The sequence below is a fragment of the Phodopus roborovskii genome, unplaced genomic scaffold, assembly GCF_943737965.1.
Source record: "Phodopus roborovskii unplaced genomic scaffold, PHOROB, whole genome shotgun sequence".
Classification (NCBI taxonomy): domain Eukaryota; kingdom Metazoa; phylum Chordata; class Mammalia; order Rodentia; family Cricetidae; genus Phodopus; species Phodopus roborovskii.
Genome location: NW_026126515.1, coordinates 6,621,383 through 6,635,835, shown reverse-complemented (window position 1 = coordinate 6,635,835; position 14,453 = coordinate 6,621,383). Strand labels below are relative to the sequence as shown.

At 45.0% G+C, this 14,453-nt stretch overlaps 1 protein-coding gene across 2 annotated transcripts in view; it reads left to right on the top strand.

The window, feature by feature from the left end:
- The window catches only part of Mlh3 (mutL homolog 3), a 33,567-nt gene extending 23,614 nt beyond the window's left edge, over nucleotides 1-9,953 (top strand). For both annotated transcript variants that reach the window (XM_051196348.1, XM_051196349.1), the window contains 6 exons: nucleotides 556-667; nucleotides 2,381-2,540; nucleotides 3,916-3,939; nucleotides 4,029-4,107; nucleotides 6,407-6,558; nucleotides 8,889-9,953. In XM_051196348.1, coding sequence (XP_051052305.1) covers nucleotides 556-667; nucleotides 2,381-2,540; nucleotides 3,916-3,939; nucleotides 4,029-4,107; nucleotides 6,407-6,558; nucleotides 8,889-9,011 — 650 coding nt within the window. In that variant the 3' untranslated portion in view covers nucleotides 9,012-9,953. The remainder of the gene's footprint in view (nucleotides 1-555; nucleotides 668-2,380; nucleotides 2,541-3,915; nucleotides 3,940-4,028; nucleotides 4,108-6,406; nucleotides 6,559-8,888) is intronic.
- Nucleotides 9,954-14,453: the final 4,500 nt, after the last annotated feature.

The window sequence follows — 14,453 nt, the reverse complement described above, 5'->3', positions numbered from 1 at the left end:
AACATGACAGCTCCCAGTTGTCTGTAACTCCAGATCCACAGGGTTCAATGCTCTCTGCTGGCCTCTGTGGGCACTTGGCACACACATGGTACACAGACATACATTTGGGCAAAACACACATACACATAAGTATTTTTAAATTACTTAATTACTATATAGAGCCTGCACCATTTGAGAATAATACTGGCAAATTCTTTTCAGAGACCGAGAAACCTTTCTGAAGGAACCAAGAAGCCCTCTTGACTTGACTTACAGACATTATGCCACATGTGTATCTTTGTATTGCTACCACACATATTAACTATAGGAACAGTGCCTTGTTCATCGGCATATAAGAATTTAGTCTTCTCTTTCTTATTTTGAAAAACGGATAAAATGAGTCAAATGTCTGGCTTTTCCTTAGTCTACTACTAGAATCCAAATTGTAGACCTGAACACTGAACACACTGCTTAGTTCAAGAGAACTTTTACCATGGCCATGCCTCACCCAGCATCCTTTGACTGAATGTAACCATCTTCCCTTCTTACTCCTCTCATTCATCTCTCTTCCAATAGACTCCTATGAGAAGCAGCCTCCACAAAGCTCTGGTCGGAAGAAGTTACTGTCTTCCATGATAATTCCTCCTCTAGCCATCACGGTACCAAAGGAGCAAAGGGGACTCTTGAGGTTAGTAACACCTCGAGGACACAATGCTGGTAGTATAAAGCTTTACGATAACTTGTTCCATCTTTTTCAGAAAAGGAAGCAGACAAAGGTGGTGAGTGGCTTCTCGAGGTCTTGACAGCCGTGGAGAGGCCCTCGAAGCCTGTCTTCTGACCCCAGATGTCATTCTTCCACTATAGCATGGCTGTAGAGTAGAGGGTAGAATTTCCCTGATCATTTGTTCCAGCAGTTGGCTTAGAACACTTCTTATTTCTTGGAACAGCCAAGTGTTTATGCTGTACTGTTTCTGAGAGCAAAGTTAGGGTAGTAATTGCTTCCATTCTTGTGTCTTGGTTCATTCTAGATTCTTCATTACCATAATCTTATTAGGGAGAAGCCAAATACTGTGAAGCCAGGGTGGGGCAAGTCCTGGATAGGTCATTTTCCCGCACCTGGGCGGGGTCAGTCATTGAAAATGAAAAGGGTTGGATGTTCACTGCTGCCAATACAGCTTTCTCCCCTAGAGCATCACTTACTTGTTCACTGACATCAGCACACCCCCAGTTGGACGTCTTAGTTCTTGGGGCTGTTGATTACCTCTCTCTTTTATGATTCAGAACATTTTCAGAGGTCTCTTTGAGCCAAATTTCTTTAAATGCAAGCAGTAAGTTAGTTCTTTAGTGGAGAATGAAAACTTAGGAGTAATATTTGGGAGCAAATTGGTTCTCTCAATAAAAAGGCAGAAGGAAAAAAGGTTACTATTACAATAGTTCTCCCTCTCATGTGTGGATGTATTACCGGACCTCAGCAGATGCCTGAAAACGGCACTCCCGAGCCCTGAGTATGATTGTTTTCCCTGTAGATTACCACCTTATGCCATAGTTAATCTGCATGTCCTGTAGCAATGCCCCATTGTTCCATGGTCCGTCTGTCTTCCTTACTTCATGCTCTGCTGTCTTCTTTGCATGCCGCTAATGTGTTTTGGGGACATTATGGAATAAAATAAGGGTTACTTGAGCATAAAAACTGCAGTACTAGGTGGGAGAGATGGTTCAGTGCTTAAGAGTACTATCTGCTGTAGCAGAGGACCCAGGTTTGGGTCCTAGTGACCACATGAAGTCTCACAACCGACTGTAACTCCAGTACCAGAGGATCCCATGCCCACTTCTAGACTCTACAGGTGCCAGGCGAGCATGTGGTGTACATACATGCAGGCTAATATGCATATACACGAGATACAAATGTAATAAATAAACCTTTTCTAAAAATTGACACGGGGTAGTCATCTGATAACTAAGTGATTAGCAGGTGTGTGGCGTACACAGTGGGTATGCTGGACAACAGGACGCCTCAGGGGACAGCTTGAGATAGTATCGGACTTCTCAGAGCAGCGTGCCATTTACATTTTGTGGCTGGGGATGCATATGCTTAGCATGTGCAAGGCCCCAATTCAGTCCCCAAAGTAGAGAGATAAAAAAAAGTTTACTTCTGGAATTTTCCATTTACTCTTTTGGATCACGGTCAACCACAAGTAACTGAATTCTTAGAAAGTGTAACTGTGAATGAGAATTACTGTAATTGAAAAGGAAATCTGATAATAAAATCCTAAACACATATAAGCGTAAGGAAAACAATACAACTTCCAAAGGTCGTGGGCGCTTTTGAAAACTCTCAAGCTTTCTGAGCCAGCGCTGAAGCGGTGAAGTCATGCATTTGCATCTGGGACTGTCTCCTTAGGTCTTACCACAAACATTTAGAAGATCTGGGGCTGCAATTGATCTTTCCAGATGCTAGTGATTCTTTGATCCTTGTGGGAAAAGTGCCACTCTGCTTTGTAGAAAGAGAAGCCAGCGAACTTCGAAGAGGAAGATGTACTGTGGCTAAGAGTATTGTGGAGGTGAGATACCTCTCCCCGTGCCTGGGAAGGAGCTGGAAGCCACTAATTCAGTGTCCCATCTTTAGTCAACACACGCTTGTGCTACGGTCAGTGTGCCGGGTGCTAGACATTTAAAGATGAATTCGCCCCCGTAAAGAGGAGGGAAAGAGTTATAGTACAGCGAGATGCGGAGGGTAGAGGTGTGTGTGCTTAGAAGTGTTTTAGAGAGCTATCAGTGTGGCACCTGTTGATCATCTCAGCACTCAGAGGCAAAGGAGTAAGCAGTTTAAAGCTAACTAGGGTTTCACAGTGAGATGCTGTCCCAAATGGAGGTGGGGGTGGAGAGATGACTTAGAAGTTAAGAGCACTTGCTGCTCTTGTAGAGGACCCAGGTTCTGTTCCCAGCACCTACGTGCTGACTCACAACATCCCACCCTGCCTGTTGGTGACGGCCTTGGTTGGCTCTGACCCTGCCTTCAGCAGATGTCTTTTCTGCTCACACAGCTCCTTTCTCCTCAGACTCCTGCTCTAGATTTGGAGTCAAATTTGGATTCAAATTGTGTCAAATCCAAAAGATGGGATCTTCTAGAACTTTACTGTAATTCAATACCTAAAGTTTTAACCAGAAAATTACAATAAAAACTCCCTGAAGTGACTTCAAAGACTACTTCAAAGTTTACTTGAAATTGAAACAAAGTTTCAGGAAATCTGATTACATTAAGTCAGGCTGACTGCAGGATTTGTTGATTTGGGAAAACGTTGGAGCAGCTCGGCGTTGAGGACTTTTTGAATCCTAGCAATCAACAGTCATGGCTGCATTTCTTTTTTCTGAGACAGCGTTTCCCTGTGTAGCCCTGGCTGCTCTGGAACTCCCTCTGTAGGCCAGGCTGGCCCCTGAGCGTTTGCCACCATCGTGGTCCAGCTCATTGATACATATCGATACATTCTTAACAGTTTGTGTTCCAACTTGATGTCTGAACTGTTTTGTTTTTTTTTTTTTTTTTTTTGGTTTTTCAAAACAGGGCTTTCTTTGTATCACTTTGAGCCTGTCCTGGCACTAGCGCTGTACACCAGGCTGGCCTCGAACTCACTGAGATTCACCTGCCTCTGCCTCTACCTCCAGAGTGCAGGGATTAAAGGTGTGTGCCACCACCACTCAGCCCCACATTAGCTGCTCTTTGTATGTGCTAAATGTTAACTCTTCCATTGGTGGCGAAGATTTTCCCTCGCACTGTAGGCTTTCTGTGCCCCCTGTTGTGCAGACACTTTTTGATTTCATGTCATCACGTTTCTCAGTTTTTGGGGACGGTTTCCTGTGTCACTGATGGTTTTAAATGCTAAAAGAGCAAGCACAGTAGAACAGTGCATTCATGCCTGTCTTCCTTTGGCTTTATAGGAATTTATTCGAGAACAAGTGGAGGTAAGCTTTTCTCTTATTTAATGGTGTCACACCTAAGTGCTACACACAAACGGCTTCATTATCTCACTTTCTTTTTATTAATAATGTAGCTGCTCCAGACCACAGGAGGCGTCCAGGGGACATTGCCACTGACAGTCCAGAAGGTGCTGGCCTCCCAGGCCTGCCACGGTAAGAGGGTGCACATCAGCTCCAGTCCTGACACTGGCAGAGAGAGGAACAGTGACTGTAGAGGAGGCAAAATGCAGATATCTGAGAACCTTTTACAGAGTAATTTAGGTCAGGCAACCGAATCTACGTTAAAAATTACCTTCTCAGAGTAAATCCCAGCATGGATGCAGACTGACTGACAAAGCCAAGGTGTGGGCCCTAAAGGGGGTGCTGGGATTCAGGCCCAGAGAGCCTAGGGCTCGACACAGAGTGAGGAAGCAGCCTTGGCAGAACCACAAAAGCCAGGAGTAAATTCCTCTCCTGAGGAGCAGCCAAGAGTATGGAGAAGTTAGGCTGCAAATAAAGACCAGACGCTTTGAAGGTTCCAGGGAAACCTTTAGAGCTGATCCAGAAGCATTAGATCTGGCGGGGTCTTGAGTAAGGGATGTGATGAGTGGTCCAGAAGCATTAGATCTGGCGGGGTCTTGAGTAAGGGATGTGATGAGTGGTCCAGAAGCATTAGATCTGGTGGGGTCTTGAGTAAGGGATGTGATGAGCTGGTCCAGAAGCATTAGATCTGGCGGGGTCTTGAGAAAGGGATGTGATGAGTGGACATAGCATCACAGACCTCACACTAGGGAAGTGTCAGCTTTGCAGCCTCCCCCCCCCCCCCAGTGGCTGTTACTTGACCCACTGACCCCTGAGTTTTATTCCAGTCCTTTCAGTCTCCACACGTCTGCCTACCCCCGCTTAGCTGCAGGTATCTCATTCTTTGCCCTTTTGCCCAGCTCTTATGCCCTACATCACCAGATTGCATCATGGCTGTCTCCACTGCCTCTCTCCTTGCCCCCACCCCTCACATCCCTCCCAGCCATGGTCAAGCAATTGTTCCTCAGCACCCACAGGAGTCCTCGCTATGATCTTGCTTTGTACTCTAGGCTGTCCTAAAACTACTTATGTAGAGTAAGCCAAACTCCAACTTGTAGCAATCCTCCTGCCTCAGCCTCCCAAGTGCTGGAATTACATATGTGTGCTACCATGCCCAGCCAGGTAGATCTTTCTGAAATATGCCTTTCAGTCTGTCATTCTCTTATCTTGAATATACATTAACATTTTTACTAATATTCTTGTTATAAAAGTATTTTATATATGTATGCATTTACTTACATATTTATTTTTGGCTTAAGACAGGGTTTCTCTGTGGAACAGCTCTGGCTGTCCTGGAACTCACTCTGTAGATCAGGCTGGCCTTGAACTCACAGTGATCTACCTGCCTCTGCCTCCTGAGTGCTGGGATTAAAGGCTAGCATCACCACTGCCCAACTATGTATGTATTATTTATTTATTTATTGTTTATTTGTTTGTTTGTTTGTTTGAGATAAAGTTTCTGATTGCCCAGGCTGGTCTCTTAATATGTAGCTGGAGATAATCTTAAACTCTGGATCCTCCTGTCTCTATCTCCAAAGCTCTAGGATCACCGGCATCTTCTACCATACTTGCCAAAAGCCATAGCCTACAGCTTACTGAGGTCTCCATATGTTGACCCCTGCCTCTCTCTGGAGTTTCAGCACGTCACACTGCATTGTGCTCTTTCCGCCTCCATCCCTCTTTGTTCTTGTCCCTTCTGTGTCCTGGCTCCCTTACAGGGGCCTTTCCTGAACTGGAAATACCTTTTTGCTCCTTCTCCAATAGATCGTGTCTTCTAACTCAAGCGCCTCAGCTGAAGTATTTTACCATTCCCTGGCCTCCTAAATCCGGTTGGCCTTGCATTACATATTCCTGCCTGTGTTTCAGGGCACTGATAATTTAAATTACTCCGTAGCAACTTGTCTCGTGTTGTCTTACCATGTTGTCATTCACTGTCTGAAAGGCTCCCAATACAAAGCAGACATTCGATAGACTGTGACTGATCTTAGAATAAAGGTGAGTTATAATGTGAGGTTTAGAGTAGGAAGACAGTTATGAAAATCAAGAAAAAGGGAAAATAAAATAAACATAAGAAAACCTTCGTGGACAGAAGGAAACTAGAACTTACAAACTCATTACTATTCTCATGTCTTTGAAGAAAAAGCCCAAAAGGAAGGTCCTAACAAGTTAAGGGATGTCTCCCGAGAGGTCAGAGGGACAAACTCTATATGGGAGCTGAGACGGCAGGGCAGTCCTGAAGGCTTAGTCCATTCCATGACCTCAGGTGCCAGTTAAGCAGTATTAAGGCCAAACTAAAGAAATGTGTTACTCTGTCCAGATTCAGAGCTCTGACCCGAGGTTGACATTGGTTCTCACCATGCACACTGTGACTTTTGGTGTCTCTCTCATTTAGGGGCCATTAAGTTTAACGATTGCCTGAGCCTAGAGGAGAGCTCTCGCCTCATCGAAGCTCTGTCCCTGTGCCAGCTGCCATTCCAGTGTGCTCATGGGAGACCTTCAATGCTGCCCTTAGCTGACCTGGACCACGTGGAGCAGGAAACGCAGGTGCAGTAATGACCCTGTGCTAGTTTGCTTTCTGTTGCTGTGATAAAACCAACCTAAACATAGTTGGTGGAGGAAAGGGTTTATTTGGCTTATACATCCCAATTACAATTCAGGAACTCAAGCAGGATAGGAACCCGGAGGCAGGAACTGAAGCAGAGGCCAGGAGGGTGCTGCCACAGGCTTGCTCTCCATGGCTCATTCAGCGTGCTTTCTCACACTACCCAGGACCATCTTCCCAAGGGTGGCACTACCCACAGTGAGCTAGACCCTCCCACACCAATTGTCAATCAAGAAAATGCCTTACAGACTTGCCTGCTGGCCAAGATGATGGAGGTATTTTCTCAAATGAGGGTTCTCTTTTCTCAGGAGACTCCAGCTTATGTAAAGTTGACAAAAACCAACCCACACAAACATAGAGAATCAGGAAGGAGCAAAGTTTATCTTTTCTTTCTTTTCCAGCCTCTATTCATTGTAATCCTTCTCCTTTAAAAGTTTTATTTTTATTTTATTTGCCTTGATGTTTTGCCTGTATGTATGTCCATATGAGGGTGTCCAATCTTGGAGAGACAGACAGTTGTTAGCTGCCATTTGGGTGCTGGGAATTGAACCTGCATCCTCTGGAAGTGCAGTCAGTGAGTGCCCTTAACCACTGAGCCATCTCTCCAACCCCCTGTAATCCTTCATTATTCTCCTCAAAACAGGAGCGTTTAAAAAAAAAAAAAAAACACGCATTGGAAGTTTTATTTAAGGCTTAAGGCCACAACATACACTTGAGCTTTTATTTATTTATTTGGTTTTTCGAGACAGGGTTTCTCTGTAGGTTTAGAGACTGTCCTGGAACTCTCTTTGAAGACCAGGCTGCCTCTGCCTCCCGAGTGTTGGGATTAAAGGCGGGTACTACCAGTGCCTGGCCAGTTGATCTTTTAGTTCGCATTTGATTGAAATGAATCTTAGACTAAAGTGCCAGATCATCTCCATGATGGTTTCCTGGGTTTTTATTTAGTTTTGTTTGTTGTTGGTTTTTTGTTTGGTTTGGTTTGGTTGGTTGGTTGGTTGGGGTTTTTGAGACAGGTTTTCTCTGTGTAGCCCTAGGCTGTCCTGCAACACACTCTGTAGACCAGGCTGGCCTTGAACTCACAAAGACCCATCTGCCTCTGCCTCCCAATTTCTGGGACTAAAGGTGTGTGCCACCACTGCCTGGCCTGGTTTGAAACTTCATATTGCACATACATCCTGAACATCAGTTGCCTGCCAGCTCCAGCAATTTGAACTGAGAACTGTCAGTACATAGCCGAGACACCCTGTCCCTTGCAGGTGTGGCTGGGATGGAGACAGCAGTTGGAGATGGCTGTCTCAAACCATCTCTTGCGTTCATCATTTAGCAGGGAGCCAGACTTTGGCTGCCTCTCCTGTGCCATGGCTCTGATCTGTTGTGTGAGCAGCACATGAGCAATGACATGGGTAATGCTTCAATTACGAATGCTTTCTATCCTCGTTCTAATCCAGTTTTCTTTTCTTTATGTGCATGGGTGTCTTGCCTTCGTGTGTGCTTATGCACTGTGTGTGTGCATGGCACCCACGGAGGCAAGAAGAGGGTGTCGGATCTCCTGGAACTGGAGTTACATAATTGTGAACCACCCTGTGGTTGTTGGTAATTAAACCCATGTGCTCTGGAAGAGTGTCAATATTCTTAACCCAGGAGCCATCTCTCCGGCCTTCCGTCACGATCTTAAATGAAACTGAAATGCATGTGTGCACGGGACTCTACTGCTTTCCGGAACCCTTTCTTTCTTTTGCTTCTCTTTCTCGCTAATGACAGTAAAGGTTTTCTTGCATGGAGATTTCGTGTACTATTCCCTGGCTTATCCAATTGATTTTACTCCACTAAAACTCTTTATTTTATGGGGTTGGAAAGATGGCTCAGTGGTTAAGAGCACTGGCTGCACTTCCAGAGGATCCAGGTTTGATTTGCAGCACCCACAGAGAGGCTTACAATTGTCAACAACTTTGATTTCAAGCGCACTGACGCCTTCTGGATTTCAAGCGCACTGATGCACAAGGCATGCACATACATGTTGCGCAGACATACATACAGGCAAAACAGCCCCACTACTCCTCCACAAAACCCCACCTTCAACAAATCCCTATCCCCACTACTGAGGAGAAAAGAATCCAGACTTACAGTTTAACTCTGAGGAACACTATCATCTTTTCTGAGTCCAGAAAGGAGAAGTCTAAACACATTTGGGGAGCCATACTTTGAAATACTTATAAATAAATCTTTTATGTCACGCTTTTCCTATTGTTAGTTCCTCTCTTTGTTCACATAGGTTAAACCCAATATTGCTAAACTTCGCAAAATGGCCCGTGCCTGGCATCTCTTTGGAAAAGCGGAAGGCCGTGATAACAAGGCAGAGCCGGCCACAGTCCATGCCTCCTGTGAACCACCATGAACACAGTTTGGGATCTGTGAGGAGTCGGGGGAGTGGTATGCCTCCAAGCCGAGCATGCGCAGCACAGACCACTCCAGCTGTGAGTGGGTCAGCCTGGCCTGAGTGGTCAGCATATCAGTCTCCTGGAGCAGATGCACTCAAGCCATTCCTCTGCATCCATGGACACAGGGGTTTACCATATAACACCTGTCTTTTGTGAACTGATTTAGTGATAAAATGGTAATGACTTTCTAAGTGATAGGTTGGCTTATGTTTGAGAATGGTGACGGTTGATTTTGAGCAGTTTCTCCAGGCTCTCCATTTTACATGTGTGAGAGGATGCTAAATGTTAAGGGTTGGTCTGCTTTCCCCAAAGGCCCTGGCCCTGCGCCGCGCCCTCCTCCCCACTCATCCCTCCCTCCCGGAGTCCTCTTAGCTTCTTTACATTCTGTGCTAGGTTTATGGTGTCTGTCTGCTCTATAAAAATATTACCTGATGTCTTCCAGCAAGACTTTAGTTAAATTATTTTAGGCATTTAAAACTATTAATGGCAAGAAGAAAAAAAATTATTAATACCTGGGTGTAGTAATATATACCTGTAATCCCAGTACTTGAAAGGCTGAGGCAGAAGGCTGGCAAGGTCAATACCAATCTAGGCTATCTAACAGCAAGACCCTTTCTCACAATAAATAAACTATCAACAAAGAGAAACACAAGATAGAATAGGGAAAGTTTGAAACTTTTCTCTTTTTCAATTCTCTGTGTAGCCCTGGCTGTCCTGGACTCGCCTGTAGACCAGGCTGGCCTCAAACTCAGAGATCTGCTGCTTCTGTCTTCTAAGTGTTAGGATTAAAGGTGTGTGCCACCATCACCTGGCAAGAAAATTTACAAGGATTTTTTTTTTAAAAAATATTCTTACTGCTTTTTAAAACCAAAAATGAATGTTCATATCCTAAACCAGTAAAATGTTAAAAAAAAAAACTTATTTCTTTTTGAAAATGAATTTTGTACTTTATAAAATGTTTCTGTGAAAGTAATTACTATGTCAAAATGCAGCATTTATTTCATCCTGACCAAGTATGCTGCACACTGATGTTTGCCGACCACAGGGGTCTCTGGCCCCTTTTCTCACTGCGTGCTGGTTTTGCTTCATTATGCCTAATAGCCTTAGAATTTCATGTGTGACCAGAACTGTTCTGAAAATGCTTGTTATCCTCCTTTTAATTCATGGTTTCCCTGTCTTCAAATTATTTGTGGTTAATAAGACTCAGTTGACTAAATGATAGTGGAAGAATGCGTGTGCAAAACTTCCAGCTGGTAATGTTTACTGCAAGTGTTTCACTTGATGCTGTGTAATTACCAAGATGTCTGGAGGAGGATCTCCACCGAAGCACTTCCCGGGCATCCTGCTCACTCTGGCCTTTCTGTCAATGAAATAATTCTCTGTTTTGTTAATGCAGAAAACAAATGTGTACTCATGGGAGACAGTGTGTTTGCCAGCAGCCTTGGAGTGAACCTTAGGGATGAAAGTAATGCCTTCATGAGCATGGGCCTCAGGGCAGGCTCAAGGGGAGCCAGCACTCATTTTCCTGCCCATCCTAATAGCTTCATCATTGGAACCAGGGAGAATAGGCACTACTGTCTAAGACCGCCTTCCTCCTCAGAGCTGTACAAATGGGCGTTTCATGTACTTGAGCCTCTTGCCTATGTTCAGTGGGGAGGTGCGGCTTTGGGCCTCTGCAGCACTGTCCCAGAACAGCTGTTCTGGAATATTTTGGTGGGGAGGAAGGAGGGTAGGGAACAGAGTCCCCTGTATGGCTGTCCGCTAACTCAATGTAGCTGAGGGTGACCTTTGAACCACGGCTTTGTCTTTACCTCTCAAGGCGTGAGTCACCATGCCTGCTCTTCCAAGAATTTGAAAAACTTCTTTTATATCAGGCCAGTTAGTTCATGGGATTTCAAGAGTGATAGTGCTTCTTGACAGAATGGTGGGACAGCTTTTGGAGGGTTCCTTCTATGTGGCTGCCAACTCCTCTTTTCCCAAGAGTAGTGGAGAATTAGAAAAGGTTTTCCATGAGTTATGTCTCCCCAACTAGCCTGATTCAGGCAAGGAGATAATTATCTTCCGTTAATAATTTGTAAGCTTATTTGCATACATCAGCATAAAAACACTTATTAGACAAAAAAAAATCTAGTAATTCTTTTTATTGCCTATTGAGGTTTTATTTTATCCTTTTTTTTTTACACTCAAGGACCATAAGAACAAAGACACACTTAATTTTCTGATATATGTAAATACTTTTTAAAGCATTTATTTGTGAGTGTGCTTCTGTGTGTACACACATGGGGCCCTGGTGTGTGTGTGTGTGTGTGTGTGTGTGTGTGTGGAGGTCAGAGGGTGACTTGGGGGAGTCCGTTCTTTCTTTCCACTGGTCCAGACTTGGAAACAAGAGTCTTTACCCACTTCAGCCATCTCAGCAGCCCTGTGATAGTAATTTCTGACACTAAAATGTTACTTTAAGATTTTACTTCTTTGAGACTAGGTCTCTAGCTGCCCTAGAACGTGCTAGACCTCTAACTCACAGACATCTTCCTGCCTCTGCCTTTGGAGTGCTGGGATTAAAGGTGTGCACCACCACACCTAGTATTTCAAGGCTTATAATGGGCTGCCCCATGTTAATACAATTTTAAAGATTTATTATTTTTGTGTATGTGTGAGCTCATGTGCACCATATATATGAAGGTGCCTACAGAGGCCACAAGAAGGCATAAGACTATGAAACTGAGGTTGTAGGTGGTTGTGAACCACTACATGGGTGCTGGAAACAGAACCTGGGTCCTCTGCAAGAATAGTAAGCAATCTTAACTGCTCAACATTTCTCCAGCTCCATGTAATTTAATTTATTAGTTTGTCAACTTAGTGGTTCACCTTCATGATATGTTGTTGGTAACTTCGGAGTAAGAGTTAATGAAATGTAGCTGGGCGGAGGTGGCACTCCTAGCACTCAGGAGGCAGAGGCAGGCACATCTCTGTGAGTTCAAGTCTAGCCTGATCTACAAGAGCTAGTTCCAGGACAGGCTCCAAAGACACAAAGAAACCCTGTCCGAAAAACAAAACAAAACAAGAGTTCCATTTCAGCAATGTTCATCAACATTTACTGAGAAATAGAGGTGCGCACGGCTGCCTCTCACTTCAAGAGATCTAGAGTTAACCAAGGAGAGGGACGAGGCACCTGAGGGCAGATGTGGATCACTGAATGTCAGCCAGTGCACTTTTGCTGGGCTGAGAGGAGACAGCAGACCAACTGTGAGAATTAAGACTATAGGGAGAGGCTGGAGAGGATGCAGAACAGGTGCTCTTAGCGGAGGCTCTGGGTTTGATGACCAGCACCCACAAGATGGCTCACACCGTCTGTGACTCCAGTTCCAGAGTAGCAGACTCTATATCTGACCTCCCTGGGCACCAGGCACACAATGTATACAGACATATATACAGGCAAAACACTCATAAAATAATCTTTTTTTTTTTTTAATTTGCATTGGTGCTTTGCCGTGGTTGTCGGGTCCCCCGAAACTGGAATTAGAGAGTTATGAGCTGCCTTGTGGGTGCAGAGAATTGAACCCAGGTCCTCTGAAAAAGCAGTCAGTGCTCTTAACCACTGAGCCATCTCTCCAGCCTGCAAAATAAATAAATCTTTAAAAAAAAAAAAAAAAAAAAAAAAAAAAAAACTCTGTTTAATAATGGGAGCTAGCACCAGAAAAGCCAGAGCCGAAGCCAAGAGTAAGCTAAATGTGTGTGTGGGGGGGTGGGGGTGGGGGATACTGAAGCTCCGCCAGCACCTTCAGTGAGCTGGTGGACAGGAAGATGAAGAGCTTCTTCTAGTGGTCAGGGTTCGGGGCAACATAGTGAGAAAATCAAGGCAGAGCAGGAGGATGCCCAAGGCCAAAATTCTAGGGTCTGGGCCTGAGGAAGCCAAGGCAGGTTGAGAGCAATTGCAGCTAGGCAGTTCCCAGAAGGCCCTGGCACAGTCGCCAAGCCTCGGGAGTAGGAGCCTGGCATGCTCATCTGAAGAAGAGCTGTTCTGAAACAAAAACCCAGACTGCCTTTTTCCCTCCCATCAAAGCCCAGGATGGGGCTGGGGAGAAGGAAGGCTCAGTGTGTAAAAGCACTTACTGCGCAGGCTTGACAATGAATCCAGATCCCTGGATCCCATACAGAAGCCTGGCAGCATGTGTCTATAGTTCAGTCTGGTTAAGCTGAGTTGGGAGGTGGAGACAGAACTCCCTGAAGGCTTGCAGGCCACCTACCCCAAAAGTTACAGCTCAGACAAGAGGAGGTATGAGGACACCTAGGTGGTCCTCTGACAGCCAGCTATACATTCACCAGGGCACAGGGGTGCCTTCCCAAACATGTCACACTTACATATACATATGCAAAAATATTTTTTAAGAGAAATGGTGGTACACACCCGTAATCCCAGTCCTTGGCAGACTGAGGCAGGAGGATCATGTATTACAAAGAAACCATCACACTAAAAGGCTCACAGAGAGAACTGACTGGTACGTTTGCCACTTGTGGACTGTGAGATGGCAGGGACAGAAGGAGAGGGAGAGAAGGAAGTGTAGAGAAACTAAACTTGTGGCTATTCTGCACCAGAGACACCCTTTCCCCTTACTCCTTCTATCTGTTGAGTATTTTTAGAAAATGGATGTGAGCATTGCCTCAGTTGGGGCTAAAGAGGCCATCAAACTCTCCCCGTCTCCTCTCTCCTACTGCCCCTGTCTCCAGAGGCCAGTCCCCCCACTTTCTTCTTTTTTAGGATCCCTTTCCCTAATAATTCCCCCCCCAAAAAAGAGGTCATCTAATACCCCCCCTTTTTCAAGTCCTCAGAGCACGTCTACCTTATACCCATTCCTTAGTGTCTCCTCTGATGAAGACACCTGGCCAAAACTGGGAATGGCTTACTCACAAGCTGGAATGCCGGGCAGAAAGCCAGTACCCAGCAGCTATCTAAAGAGCTTCCGCCTCGCTTGAGGTTAGCCTTACAACTCACCTGCTTATTTCAAAAGCAAGGAATGTGCACTGACTAAAAAGCAGTTTGGAGCTAGATGCTACTGTTATCTTTTGATTTGGCTTGCATTTCTAAAAAAGAAAATACTTTACCAGGCTTGGTGATGCACACCTTTAATCCTAACATAGTGAGGCAGATGCAGGTAGATTTCTATGAGTTCAAGACCAGCCTGGCCTATACAGTGAGTTCTGAACAGCCAGGACTACATAGAGCGGGGCTACATAGACAAACCACCTTGGGAGGGGGGAAAATTCTTTTAGATTTATTGTGTTATTTTGTGTGTATGGGTGTTTTGGTCTGTATGTTTGTGCACTGCATGCGTGCCTAGTGTCCTCAGAGGTCAGTGCATGCCTGGTGACTGAGGAGGAATCGGGTCCCTTCGGACTGGAGT